We start from the raw sequence: 13,302 nt of genomic DNA, 5'->3' as shown, positions 1-13,302 counted from the left end.
CAATACTGGGTGCCAGGAAAATTACTCCTTTGAAATCTTTGTGCGGCCATTCATGTACATATACGTAATGTGTGTTTTTAACCATGCAAAAAAAGCATTTAATTTTATTAGGTTTTGCTGAAATAAATCGCCTTTATTTTTAGTACTGTATACACATTTATACATATTGCATACATACCAGTGTTTTTAAATATCACTTTAGTACAGTATTTAGTTGTAGAAATTTATAAATAAGGCAGACTGTTTACGGGAATGGTAATAATTAGTATATTGTGATTTTGTTAAATCTTTAATATCGAAGTGCAATGAATTTACAATGGTGTACAGAACCGTGATAGGCATATTTGACTTTTGACCATTTAGAAGTGTTCTGCGTATTGGTAGGAAACAATTTCTATTTTTAAACATCTGTATAAAGTTTACTTCTAGTGTGATCAAATTCTGAGGACACTCAGTTCAAAATGTATTTGGACTGCATTTTATTTAATAAATGTTAAACTTTACCTTTTTTTCTCCGACTAATAGTATTGCATGTACTGCGTCTGGGTGTCATTGATGTCTTTGTACACACACTCCCACTCCTTCAACTTGTTTGTTTCATGACTTATGATATTTGTACTATCAGTCAGTTGCCGGAAATCAGGAAATGATTCGACGAGGTAAGGTACTGTTAACAACTTTTATCATACAAGTTTTTTTTTTACAAACAATCATCGGAAAAGTGGAGGGGGGAGTGTGTGAGAGGTTGGAGTGTATAATAGACCAAAGACCAGAGTCACTTTGAGATAAGTAACGTTGATAGGTTCACAGAAAGAATTCAACACTGTATAACTTGCTTGCAAAATGCAGTCACTACAATTTACAGAAAAATCCTGTGAAGTGCGTTGAGACCTCTTCCCAATGCGGAAGGTGCTACGTCAAATGCAAGAATTATTTTAGTGTGTGCTAGCCCTTACAGTGGCTGCTGTGCTCGGGTTGGCAAATAGTCGGGCAGTAAGTGATGCGCGCAGCGATGAAAGATGTCTTTATTCGCCTCAAAAAGAAACAACTCAGTGACTAAAATGGCACGTCACTCAGTGCCTCGTGAGTCATACTGAGCAGAGTAGGAGCTGCTGTGCACTTTGAGAGAAAGAGAGAGGACAATGGCGCTTATTGTGACCTCATTACCCCACCTCCTGTCTTCACAGGATTGGCGTTTTCATGCTTTTAACTCAAACCAATGAGAAACGAATCCTCTTTGATATAAACCGGAAAAGGGAGAGAAGAGTCAGGAATCTATCTTCCTTTTGTGAAAAAAAAAGGAGAACTTGTAAGATAGAAAACTGACACTTAAAACACATTGCTAGTGAGTATATTTTTACCCTGCCTAATTTAGATCGGAACAAGTAAATCTAGGGCTTGGTAGAACTGTATTTGCCAGTGATCCTCTAATTTTGGAGAATGAGTGCTAGCTAGGCATCCAGCTCATGTCGGGATAATGTTCCATATCATGTGTTTAGTTTATAACAGTATTGTTCATCGATGGCACTGTTGTAGGCTAAACAAGACAGCTTTCATGCTATCAGAGCTCATAATGTCCTGTGGTGGATTCCTTTCGTTGACCAAATATACCTGAAATATTTCTGGTGTGTTAGGCTCAGTGCTGGGCCAGATGGTGGTTTCGTCCACTGAGCTATTGATGAACAGGGCAGAGTTCAACAACTGAATTGGTCTAATCAGAAACAGCAGCTAGTAGAAGAAATTAATCTTGTAACTGTAATTTTTCTTCATAAAAGATTTTTCTTGATATGTATTGGGAAAATCTGACTAAATGATCAACCGAAACCAAAGTCCTAGCTGGAGTTGCATTTTTCAGCAACTTGCCTGCAAAAAATATTGAATATTACAAACTGAATTTCATCAGAGCAAAACATTGTGGGGAATGCAACAGAGGACTGATGGTTAGTAAATTAAATTTTCTTTTAAACGGTGTTGTGTCCTTATTTTTTTTAAAAATCATTGATACAATTTTTTCTTGTCAATACAATCTTATGTTACTTTGGATTCATTTTGCTTTGCAGCAGAGCAATGGTGAACACGCCTTCAAGAGGTTTTGACCTTCATCTTTGTGAAATAAGAGGCATCAGCATCCTGAAAATATAAAATACCAAATTATATTCAAAATATTAATTCAATAAACCTGTAGAAAGAAAAATTCCAATGGTATAAGACTAATTTCTTCTGTCTGTTGATACTTCCACATGCATGAATATCGTATTAAACAAATTTACCATCTATTTTCTGGCTGCAATACAATACTTAGGATAGAATTTGAGAGGCCAACGATAAGTAGTGACTTGTTTTACTAATTTTAAAAGCCAAAGTTTTTTTTTGTATTTCCTGTTTGATTATTATTGGGCTGTGCATTTTCTTCTGAATTTATTGTGGAGCCTTTTTNAAAAAAATGACAGATGGTTAAAATTGCAGGGTTAACTGGTCCCGATTACACAAAAGATAAGAACTGCTAATACATTCTGAAAACAATTTGTCATATTCTTAAATATTGAGACTAGTTATGCAGTTTTAATTTTGAAACAGGTAAGCTCTTTTAACTACAGAAAACCTGTTGCAAAGCTAAAACTGAACTCAACAAATTGCCAAATTGGGACATCATCCACGTGAAAGGCATTATACAAATGTAATTTTGTATTGTAAATTCCCCTTGCTCTGAAATACAATATAAATTTACATTTATACAGCACTTTTCATATTTGGAGATAATAAATAAACAGATAAATACCAAGAAAATATAGCAGATTCGGATCCTGGAGGAATCTATTCTCCTATAGCAACTTATTTTTTAAATCTAATAACCCCAAATCCTTTTTTTTGATGGAAACTTCTCTTCCTTTTTTTGCAGTTAGTTCCACATGATTATCGCCATTATACTAAGTGTCCTGCACTGCCTATTCCCCTTTGTTGCCCATTCTTTGAAGGTAATGCCCCTTATTCTTTTGCTTTATACCTTTATATTAAAAAAAACTTGGGTAACTAATAACACTAGACTGCATCAGTCTAAAATACTCCCAAGTTCAGTCTACTTTCCCATTAACTTACATTTTTCAACCTTTGTGTGCTCGTTAAGGTGCAAGACATCTTAATCCATTTGGGTGAGAAAGATGAAAATGCTAATAATAATCCTTGCATCTGATATAGCGCTTTTCACGTCTTCTCGACGTCTCAAAGCGCTTCACAGAATATACCGTAAAATGAATTGACTGTATATTTGTGGGCGAAACGCAGCAGCCAATTGCGCACAGCAGCGTCCCACAAACAGTCGTGGATTAAGTGACCAAGTTAATTGTTTGTTTGAGGGATTATTATCCCTGGAAAATTGATCCGACAATCGACTAACAATGGGGTTCCTACTTACTGCTAGGTAAACAGAGGCTTGTGGAGTGTTCTCACCACTGAGCTACAAGGCTCCTAGTCAATTATTAACAGAGTGAATTTAAGCAACAACCAGAACAACTTGCACCCTCGCGCAGGATAGCGTCTGAGCGCTTAACAGTGGCGGAATCTGACTCAGCTGTTAACACTCATAGAAACAGGTGTAGGCCATTCAGCCCCTCAAGCCTGTTCCGCCATCCTATAAGATTGTGGCTGATCTGTACCTCAAGACCAATTATCCGCCCTTATTATGATCCCTTAATACACAGGCCTGACAAATATGATTAATTTAATGCTGCACCTGGTTTATCTCTTCAGTAAAAGCGTTTTTCTCAATATCTGAGCAGGTTTGTCCAGGACACATCGTGCTGATTATGAGTTTGGATAAATAGCAAGTTCTGGTCGAAGGGAATTAAAAAATCCTAAAGAATAACAATAACCATAATGAATAAACATTCAAACTATTGTACAAGACAGATCAAAGCCTTCTGGATATAGAACCAATGACGCTGTTTTTCTTTTAAACTGATCTATTTTTGCATAATATTGCTGCGCTTTCAACTTTTTCCACATCCAATGGGAAAGTCAGATTGAGTCAGACCCGAATGTTTATGGCTTGACCTCCAGTTTGTTCTTTTGCATAATATTAGCTGAGTCAGCAGTAAAGTAAGATGGCATTCCAGTTTCTAATTGCGATGCAGTGCTGTAGTGGAACACACATCACTCAACTTTGAAGTGAGGGCAAGATCACCTTAGCTATGATATGCTTCATGATTATCGTAGGCTCAAATAATAATAATAATCCTTGCATTTGATATAGCGCCTTATCACGTCTTCGAGACATCTCAAAGAGCTTCACAGTATATACTGTAAAGTAAATTGACTGTATTTTTGTGGGAGAAACGCAGCATCGAATTGTGCACAACAATATCTCACGAACAATCGTGGACTGAGGTAATTGGGTTTTTTTTTGAAGAAATTATTATCCCCGAAAAAGTGATCCGACAATCAACTTAAAAGCCGGTTTCCTACTTACTGTTAGGTAAACAAACGCATGTGGAGTAAGGAAACTTGCCCAACATCTTGCCCTGATGGGAAACAAACCCAGGTCTCTCACTCGTGAGGCGAGTGTTGTAACCACTGAGCTACAAGACTTCATTTTAAAATGAAGAATGACTACCTGAGTGAGGACCAAATGGTGGCAAAAGCCCATGGATCTCTGACCCACCAGGAGAAGGAGATAATTGGAGGATAATCATAAATTGGATGAAGAAAATGGGCCTTTTTCTTAGTAATTTCTGGGAGGTATACAGTTTTCAGAATTAACCTTTTCAAAATTAGACCTCTGTATAATTTTCAGACAATTTGCATATAATTGTAAATCTGGACATTGTGCACATGACACTGTGATTTCTTTATCAATCAAATATAACATTTGAATCAGACTTTGAGGTACATTACAAACTGCTTGCATTGGATGAAGCAAAGGGCCTCCAAAGCCTTACTTCATGTTGCATGCAGCCTGGGCAGGCCTGAAGCCTTGCGTTCTTTGTACAATAAATCATGGGTCAATTACAGATCATGCTAAAACCTATTACATTGACTTCACTCGACTGATTTCATTTCCTGAGAGAAGCCAGTCTGCCCCGATCTCGGTTATCCTCTTGTTCAGTTATTTTTTGTTCAAACATCAATCCCAGTAAATATCGAAGGGTTTGATATTTATGTCTTACTTTTCTTTACTTCTGGATCAATACTTAGTTTGTGAAAGCAAAGAAACTTTAATCTCCACTCTTAGGTGACAAGTACGTTAAGAAATGGTGGGAACTGAACAAAACCACTGACAAAATCAGAAATACAAGTGATGATTAGCAATTACCTACTTCAATAATCACATGAGACAGCTCAAATGCCCTCTAATTAAATCAGTTACCTGCAAAGCATGTTTACTAGCAGCGTAACCTGTAGAAACTGGCACAGAAGCCAGTCCTGCCATACTGCTGACAGTGATTATCTGTCCTCATTTCTGCTTAATCATTTGAGTAGAACACATTTGGTTTATGAGATTGTACTAAGGCAGTTCAATTGCATTATGGCTTCATAAACAGCCAGGTTTGGTTCCAGGAATAAGGAGAGCTGGAAACGCCCACCGTTGTTGACCAAAATGTCGATCTGAAAAGGGAGGCATTAAAAGGTTATTTGGAACACTTAAAACACAACAGCGGAGCTTTGCACACTGCTCGATCAAAAATAGATCAACAATTATATGTGAATCTTAAACTTAAAACTTGTTTCAGCAACACTGTGCTACAAGGAATTTCAACTTTTTGCTGCAGTTCAGTATAATTTTAATCCATTCAGCCGATACAAGATAAAAACATGCATCTGATTTAGATTACCAAACAGGAAATTAGCTCTCTAATCTTTGTTAACAGCCTGGTGTTATTTAAATTGGTAGAGAATAGTGGCAAATGACTGAAAAGATACATTTGAGGAAAGCAAAAAGGAATAAAATGAATAATCCTTGTGTTTGATATTGTGTCTTTCACATGGGGAGGATGACTCAAGAGTATTTACTTTAAATACGTAGCGATTGTGTTTTGTAGGTGAACACATAGTCAGTTTCCATCCAGCAGTGTCCCACAAACAGTCATGAAGTGAATGGTCAATTTCATTCTGGGGAACTGTTGGTTGGATCACTGGGAGAAACTCCCTTTTTTTTCCGAATCGTGCTGTGGGACACTCACCGTCCATCTGAAAAGTGTTAACATTTCATGTGAAGGGCAGCACCTCCAGCAATAAAGCACTCCCCAGTACTATATTGGAGTGTCCCTTAGACTGAGTTCTGACATGGGGCTTGAACTCATAACCTTCTGACTCAGAGCTGAGAGTGCTATCAACTGAGCAAGGCTGAAATCTAAGTTTCTTTAAAGGTAAGAGTCCATTTTTGGCTCTAACGGATGAACCGTATATCTGCTGTGTTTCATGTCGCCCAAGCTGATAAAACGTACAATATAAAACCAGTATCGAAACTATAGAACGAAGGGGAAGATCTCGGATTATGCTATGTATTTTATTAAGATAGACATGTTAAATATGTCACTAATTTTACATTACAAATTATATAACCTTTCATTATACACTTATGATATAAAATGCTTTACATACAGTATTACATAATTGGACCCAATTTTATTTATTTAGACACAATCTTGCTTATTATTTCAAGATTTTATTTAAACACAGTCTTGCTTATTATTTCAAGATTGTCAATCTCATTTTACTGGCAAGAAGTACTCATTCAGTGTCTCTTCAGAAGTATTAAAATGTGTATTTGTAGGGTAATATTTTCAGTCCACTGTATCCCACAGGTTAGTTTGCATGTTGATTGTTCTCATTTGAATTTTGCTGCTGAGTTTTTTTTTGCCCACATAGCATGTGATTCAAAGCAACTGACTGTGTGGAGGACAAGGATTACTAGAGAATCTTTGATCTCATTCATTTAATAAGAATCCACATTGCCATTTTGTGAACGAAAAGTCCTTGAGCTAAGCTGACAAGAAATATCTAGATCAAATCAATTGAATAAACAGCATTTTTTTCATTAAATAGGATTTCCACAAGCTAAGAAGATTAACCTTGTTCCTGCAGCCCACTAAGGGTGAAGAGGGGGAACCAGGAGTATTACCCCATCATAGTTTGGTGCCAAAATTCAGGAGAGCAGAGAAATGGTATTCCTGTTTACCCAACAGAAAGCAGCGTGGGGTCAGAAAAATTCTCATCTCCAACAGAAACAGGTCAGTATTTTCATTATTTGTGCCAATTAATGACTTTCAATTCTTAGACCAGTTTCTCTGGACAGGAATCCTGATGCATTTTGGTTTCTCTGATTGAAATAAATGTCGAAAAAAAAATTAAGGGAAACCAAAATGTCATACGAGAGATCTGTAATTTGCAACATCCTCAATATCTGCATAATCTTATGACAAGAGGTCATGAAAAAGTCAGTTAAGGGGGTATCTGCTTGCACACAAATAAGTGTGACATGACAATGATAAAGCCTGGATTGAGTTAATGATCAAAAAAAAAATCATCTTCTTTAAAAAGCAATGTTCCTGACAAAAATCAGATTTGTTAATTAAACCTGCTAACCTATTAGTTCATTTCCCATATTTTGTGCAAGGAACAGCACATGCATAACAGAAGGCAGAAAATAATACTGTTGATTCAAAGAGACGGAATTGAATAGGTAGGGAATGCTGCCAAGAGGAAGCTATGAATTAGTGCAGATTAAAACAAAACCGTAAGCAGTTACAAGAATTGATGTCTATGTAACTAATAACAAACCATCCGCCATTAAAGTATTATTCGCAGGTCCTCAAATTTCACTCCTCCAAACCAGCATTAACGAATCACTAAATGGTCTAACCTATATTTTGCATGATTTAACTTACATTTTGTATAAGTTACGTCAGTGTTGATATTCTGCCATTCCTCGCCTAATCATTTAATTATGGTATCACTGTTTAAGAGGTTCATCATAGTTAATAATAAATCATTGTTAGAAAACGTACTTCACCAAAGTGCTGAATAACGTTTTTTGTTGCAGCCTCATGGGAACCTTTTTCATTCAGGTCAAGTAGCAGAACAAGAATATCCTTTTCTTGTAGCTTGCTATGATCTTCAAAAGCAAGACATACACACTCAAGGGAGGGAATAATGCATTTTTAAAAAAAAATGCTTCTCATTCCAACCGCTTAGTGACAATTTTTAACCTTTTTTTTTAAAACAAAAGAAAACTTCAGTTAAAGAAGTTGGTTGAAATACAAACACAGCATTACACAGTTGCATCTCCGTGAACTCTGGTACTCAAGTAAGATGAAAAAAAAATCAATAATATTATTCTATTTATTCACTTGAAAAATAATTCATAAATAGGAACAGAAATGTTTGTTTTAATATTCAAAAGTCAAGAATTTGACTTCTGTTATGTACAGCATCTTTACGTGGGATTAAAAATCACAGACTGGAATCCAAAGAAGTAAAGGTTTACCATGTCATAATTCTAACCGCTCATCTTTAAGGTTTTCCCTGCAGTTTGATTTGAAATAGACAAATATTTTTTTTAAATCCAAAACTATCCACAACACAAATCCTGTAGTATAAAAATTGGCTTAGCTACAATTATTACAGGACAACAAGGTTTCATTTTCAGTTAAATATATTAAACTACAGTATTGTTCTTTGAGGCTGAGGGGAGGCTACTATGAAGTCTTCAGTCACGAAGAACAATTAAGATGTTGTCATGTCAGAAGAGCTTTTAGGGAGAGATAGCTGGAGTCAGACACAGAAAAAGAATAGAGCAGGGAAAGTCTGGTTACCAGCAGAATGTTAAACTATCTTTGATTTCGGATGCAGATTGACCTGTTGTGTATTTCCATCACTCTCTGCTTTTATTTGAGATTTGCACCTGTATTGTGTTTACCTTTATTAACTAATCTTGCTGAAGGGATCAAAAGAAGCATTGACAGAAGCTGGAAATTAATTATTTCGACATTTTTACATCTATTAATATGACTTTTTTTAATGTTCTACCTTATTGCAGAGGCAGTTTTTCTTAACTCTTTGTAGTTCGGCCTCTCTCGTAAGCAGAGAGAACCAGTGAAGCTCCTGTCTTGGCGAGCTGAATGCTAGGCCCCTCTCCAATTCCACTGGAAGCCCCTGTTATCCACACCGCCTTCCCATTTTCTGTCGAGCGTTAAATATGCAAATCGTAATTACTAAACCTGTCACACAGAATTTTAAAAGACGCTTAAAATCTTTAGATAGATTATATTTCTTAAAGGTGGGTGTCAACTTGGGCACTGGCTGATGAAAGGCATTTCAATTAGAAGCATTTGTTTAGAAACCAAAAAAACAAATTGCCTCTCCCAATAACGTCATAATTACAGTCTGAAAGGCAACTCAGTAAAATCTTCCATTTAACCCTTTCAGTGGTCTGACACAGGATCTGCTCAGAAAGACACTGATATGATATTATTTCCAGAGTCGACTAATCATTGTTAATTACTGACTTGAATCTTTTGAATTCAATCCATTGAAATGCCGGTTCAATGGACGATTTATCTGGAGAGCAGATTATTCAAGACAAAATGTAGAAGAAGGATTACTCTAATGATAATGCTATCGAAAGCATAAACTAGTTTTATTAGCTAAACGGATACAGTGAAATCTCCCTACTTGGAGTGTCACCCTGCCATTCCTGCCCAGAACAAAGTGAAATCTGTATCGGCTCTCATGAACCGAATAAACTGCACAATCACATAAATCACCAGACAGTAAAACGCCAGTAACAGGAAATCCATCGTCCAATAACGTGGCAAAATAAAACGAACAGCATTTGTTAAGTGGAACTAATCATTCAAAGGTGCTATTTTTTTTTCCCAGTCTCACTCTTCCTTGGAAAGGAAGGAGAAAATAATAGGAAGACTAATAACAAAATAAAAACCAAACACTTTGGAGAATTTAAAACAAATGTTGAAATTTTAGATTCATCAAATGTCCTTTTCCAGTTGTTTTAAAATATAAGGTAATCTTTGCACTTGATATCATGTGCCCCACAAACAGCCAGAAAGTGAATGACCAATTTTATCTCAGGTATCGAAAGGAAGGACTTCAGGAGAAATCCCTTTCTCTTTTTAATACGGCAATGCGTACAAGAATGAGAATTGAAAATAAATAATAATAATAATCCTTGCATTTGATATAATACCTTCTTAATAGTGAGCCAGGGGGTATAAAAAAAGATTAGGAAGAAATTAGAAATAAGCTAATTTAAGATCCTTTAACAGATTGTGGAGCGACTTCACACCTGGATTTAAGAATCTTCTGCCATCTAAAGCATATTGGCTAAATTGCTAAAGTGAAGTCTCCCCACCTGTTTTGAAATGGGGACACTCAATCAGGAAATAATAATAATTTTTTAAAAAAATTGATGAGGCAGACAGCAGTAGGGAATGTGGTTAGACCGCAAAAGATCAAATAGCAATGGCAGGTTCCTGTACTAAATTGTACTATCGCTTTCTTTGTGAATCAAATGAAAGCAGTTGATGTGCCTTCGCTTGTGGCTTCCCTGAAATGCATCGGTTTCAGAGCCTGGAAGTAATTTGAATAGTAGAACCCGGAAGTGGGAGGCGCAAGGATCCAAATGATATTACAGTGTATTATCAAGGTGTATCAGCAGTATTACAATTTAAAAGAAATAAACCTTAGTCAATTGCCTCATAGCTGTAATGTAACAAGGCAAATTGTTCTGAAGTGAATGAGCCTGTAAGAGAAAACCAACCAACATGTCATTTGCAGCTGGTGTGTTTTGCATTGGGAAATTCTACCCCTTTATATTTAAATTAAAAAAAACTGTGTAGAGTTCTCTAACCATTACTCTACGGGACTCCACGATAAAGTATTTCACCCGTTCCAGCGCTCTGAAACTCCACCCCAGCTCCCTTCTTACCTTTAAATTCCGTCTCAAGACTTTTCTTTTTGGCTGTGCTCTTATAATAATTAATAATCCTTGCATTTGATATAGCACCTGATCACATCTTCAAGTGCTTCATAGAATATACTGCAAAGCGAATTAACTGTATATTTTGTGGATGTAATGCGCCAGCCAGTTGCGCACAGCCGTGCCCCACAAAGTGGATTGAGTGACCAATTTTTTTAATATATATAAGGGATTATTATCCCCGGAAAAGCGATCCACCGATCGATCAGGTCCTACTTACTGCTAGGTAAACAGGTGTGTGGAGTAAGGAAATTTACCCAAAGTTTCATCTTGCCCAGGACTCGAACCTCTTGCTTGCGAGGCCAGTGCTCAACAACAACGACTTGCATTTACATAGCACATCTCACGCAGACTAGCGTCCCAGAGCGCTTGAATCTGTGGCATAATCCCATTATAGTTTAGTCCGATTTCATTTCAAATAATCTTTATTTGCTGCATCTGTTGATACATTGCCTCGCGAGGAGGTTGGAATACGAGAATCTGGAAGGCATTACTGCAACAAACTCTTCTTCTGGAAATGGTACACGAACAACTGCAGGAAAAAAATAAAAGGTAGAGTTGGATAAGGGTTGGTTCCTGTGATTATTGCTTTCCCCCTTTAACGTGAATTTGCTATTGAAGCCATATGGAAAGCATTAAGCAAGGCACAAGGGTGATTCAATCATGCTGCTCTTATGATTCTAAAGGAAAATGATTAAAACATATTTACCCACTGAGTTACCATGAGAGCTTACTTAGTGACAGCCTTAATTGATTCTCGTTGTATGTTTTTCGTGTTTTGATTTCTTGAAGGTGGGGATATACTAAATGTTATCGGCACATTTATACCAATATTGTCCAGTAAAGAGATAAGATTAGTTTCGTTATAATGCTGTATAGAAAATGAATTACTTGTATTTAAATTAAAAACGCTGTTAAATTGAAGTAAAAGTGGCTTCCGATGAGTGAGTGACAGGCAATGTCTAAACTGTCACATTTGAACAATCAAGAAGTAATGTTGAGTGAAATTATTCAGTGGGTAAAATGGGAGACCAAGAGTAAGGGCTCTCATCAACCATTCTTCCGAGAGACATACGTGCATCTACGTGAATGCAATTATTCCTGCCGTTAACTCCGATATGGAAGTGTATTATCAACCCCACCACGATGAGGAACAAGAAATAATTCCAAACTGAACGGTTTATTTTCAATGATCAGAGCCGTTAGTTGCTAAAGCGTCCCTCACCGAGTTACCAGGAGAGCCGACAGCTGCGTTGGGGCCCAAAATGCCATCCGATCTTTACCCGGTTGGACCAACTTGTCTTACTTATATTGAAGAAGATAGCGCAGGACAGGAGAAAATTCTTAAACCCCGTCTTCGCGTGGACCTGGAGTTATCTGGAGGCAGTTCTGGAAGAAGAACCCACTTCCAGAGCAGGACCAGATTTATGAATCGTCCCTCGATTCTCTGCGCTGCGCCAACTGGAAGACAAACGTTTGCAGCCGCAGGAAGTCCGTTCACTTCACGCTATATTCCCGAGAAGCGCTTTGAGACGTCTTCTCGAAGACGTGATGAGGCGCTGTATCAAACGCAAGGAGTATTATTATTATTATTATTATTATTATCGGTGTCATTGCTATTAAAATGTTCTCACCGGAGGAGGGCTGGTGGTGGGGGAGGAAGGAAAGACGACACCAGGTGATGACCCTGGGAGGGAAGGGAAGAGGAAAGGAGGAAAGAAAGAGAAAGAAAGAAAGAAAGAAAGAGAGTAAGAAAGGGAGAAAGAGTAAAGAGAAAGAGCGAGTGAGTGAGAATGAAAGAGGGGGTGAGAGAGAAAGTGGGAATGAGTGAGAAAGAGATTGAGTGAGTGAGAGAAAGGGAGTGAGTGAGAAAGAGGGAGTGAGTGAGAAAGAGGGAGTGAGTAAGAGTGAGTGAGAAAGAAAGAGGGAGTGAGAGAGAGAAAGAGGGAGCGAGTGAGAAAGGGAGTGAGTGAGAGAGAGAGAGTGAGTGAGTGAGTGATAGAGGGAGTGAGAGAAAGGGAGTGAGAGAGAAAGAGGGAGTGAGTGAGAGAGTGAGTGAGTGAGTAAGAGGGAGTGAGTGAGAAAGAAAGGGAGTGAGTGAGAGAGAGAAAGAGGGAGTGAGTGAGAGAGAGAGGGGGTGAGTGAGAGAAAGAAAGAGGGAGTGAGTGAGAGAGAGAGGGAGTGAGAGAGAAAGAGGGAGTGAGGGAGAGGGAGTGAGTGAGAAAGAGGGAGTGAGTGAGAGAGAGAGAGAGAGAGAAAGAAAGAAAGTAAGAGGGAGAGAAGGAGAAAATAAAGAGGTGTCAGTCAGT

General features: G+C 37.6%; 1 protein-coding gene and 1 long non-coding RNA gene across 2 annotated transcripts; both read right to left on the bottom strand.

The window, feature by feature from the left end:
• Window positions 1-3,718: 3,718 nt before the first annotated feature.
• dhrs7 (dehydrogenase/reductase (SDR family) member 7) lies at window positions 3,719-11,377 on the bottom strand. The gene is given in 9 exon segments (XM_007903882.2): window positions 3,719-3,810; window positions 3,813-3,853; window positions 5,364-5,472; window positions 5,475-5,601; window positions 8,004-8,110; window positions 9,033-9,075; window positions 9,077-9,177; window positions 11,251-11,301; window positions 11,341-11,377. Coding segments are annotated over 9 exon segments (708 nt in total).
• A 23-nt stretch (window positions 11,378-11,400) lies between these two features.
• On the bottom strand, window positions 11,401-12,712 carry LOC103185374. The gene is made up of 2 exons (XR_488628.2): window positions 12,219-12,712; window positions 11,401-11,525 (listed from the first exon to the last, which is right to left on the bottom strand). It is a non-coding gene; the product is annotated as an uncharacterized LOC103185374 (long non-coding RNA).
• Between the last annotated feature and the right edge of the window lie 590 nt (window positions 12,713-13,302).

Source organism: Callorhinchus milii, unplaced genomic scaffold (assembly GCF_018977255.1).
Source record: "Callorhinchus milii isolate IMCB2004 unplaced genomic scaffold, IMCB_Cmil_1.0 Scaffold9, whole genome shotgun sequence".
NCBI lineage: Eukaryota > Metazoa > Chordata > Chondrichthyes > Chimaeriformes > Callorhinchidae > Callorhinchus > Callorhinchus milii.
This window is presented reverse-complemented; position numbering and strand designations above follow the sequence as displayed.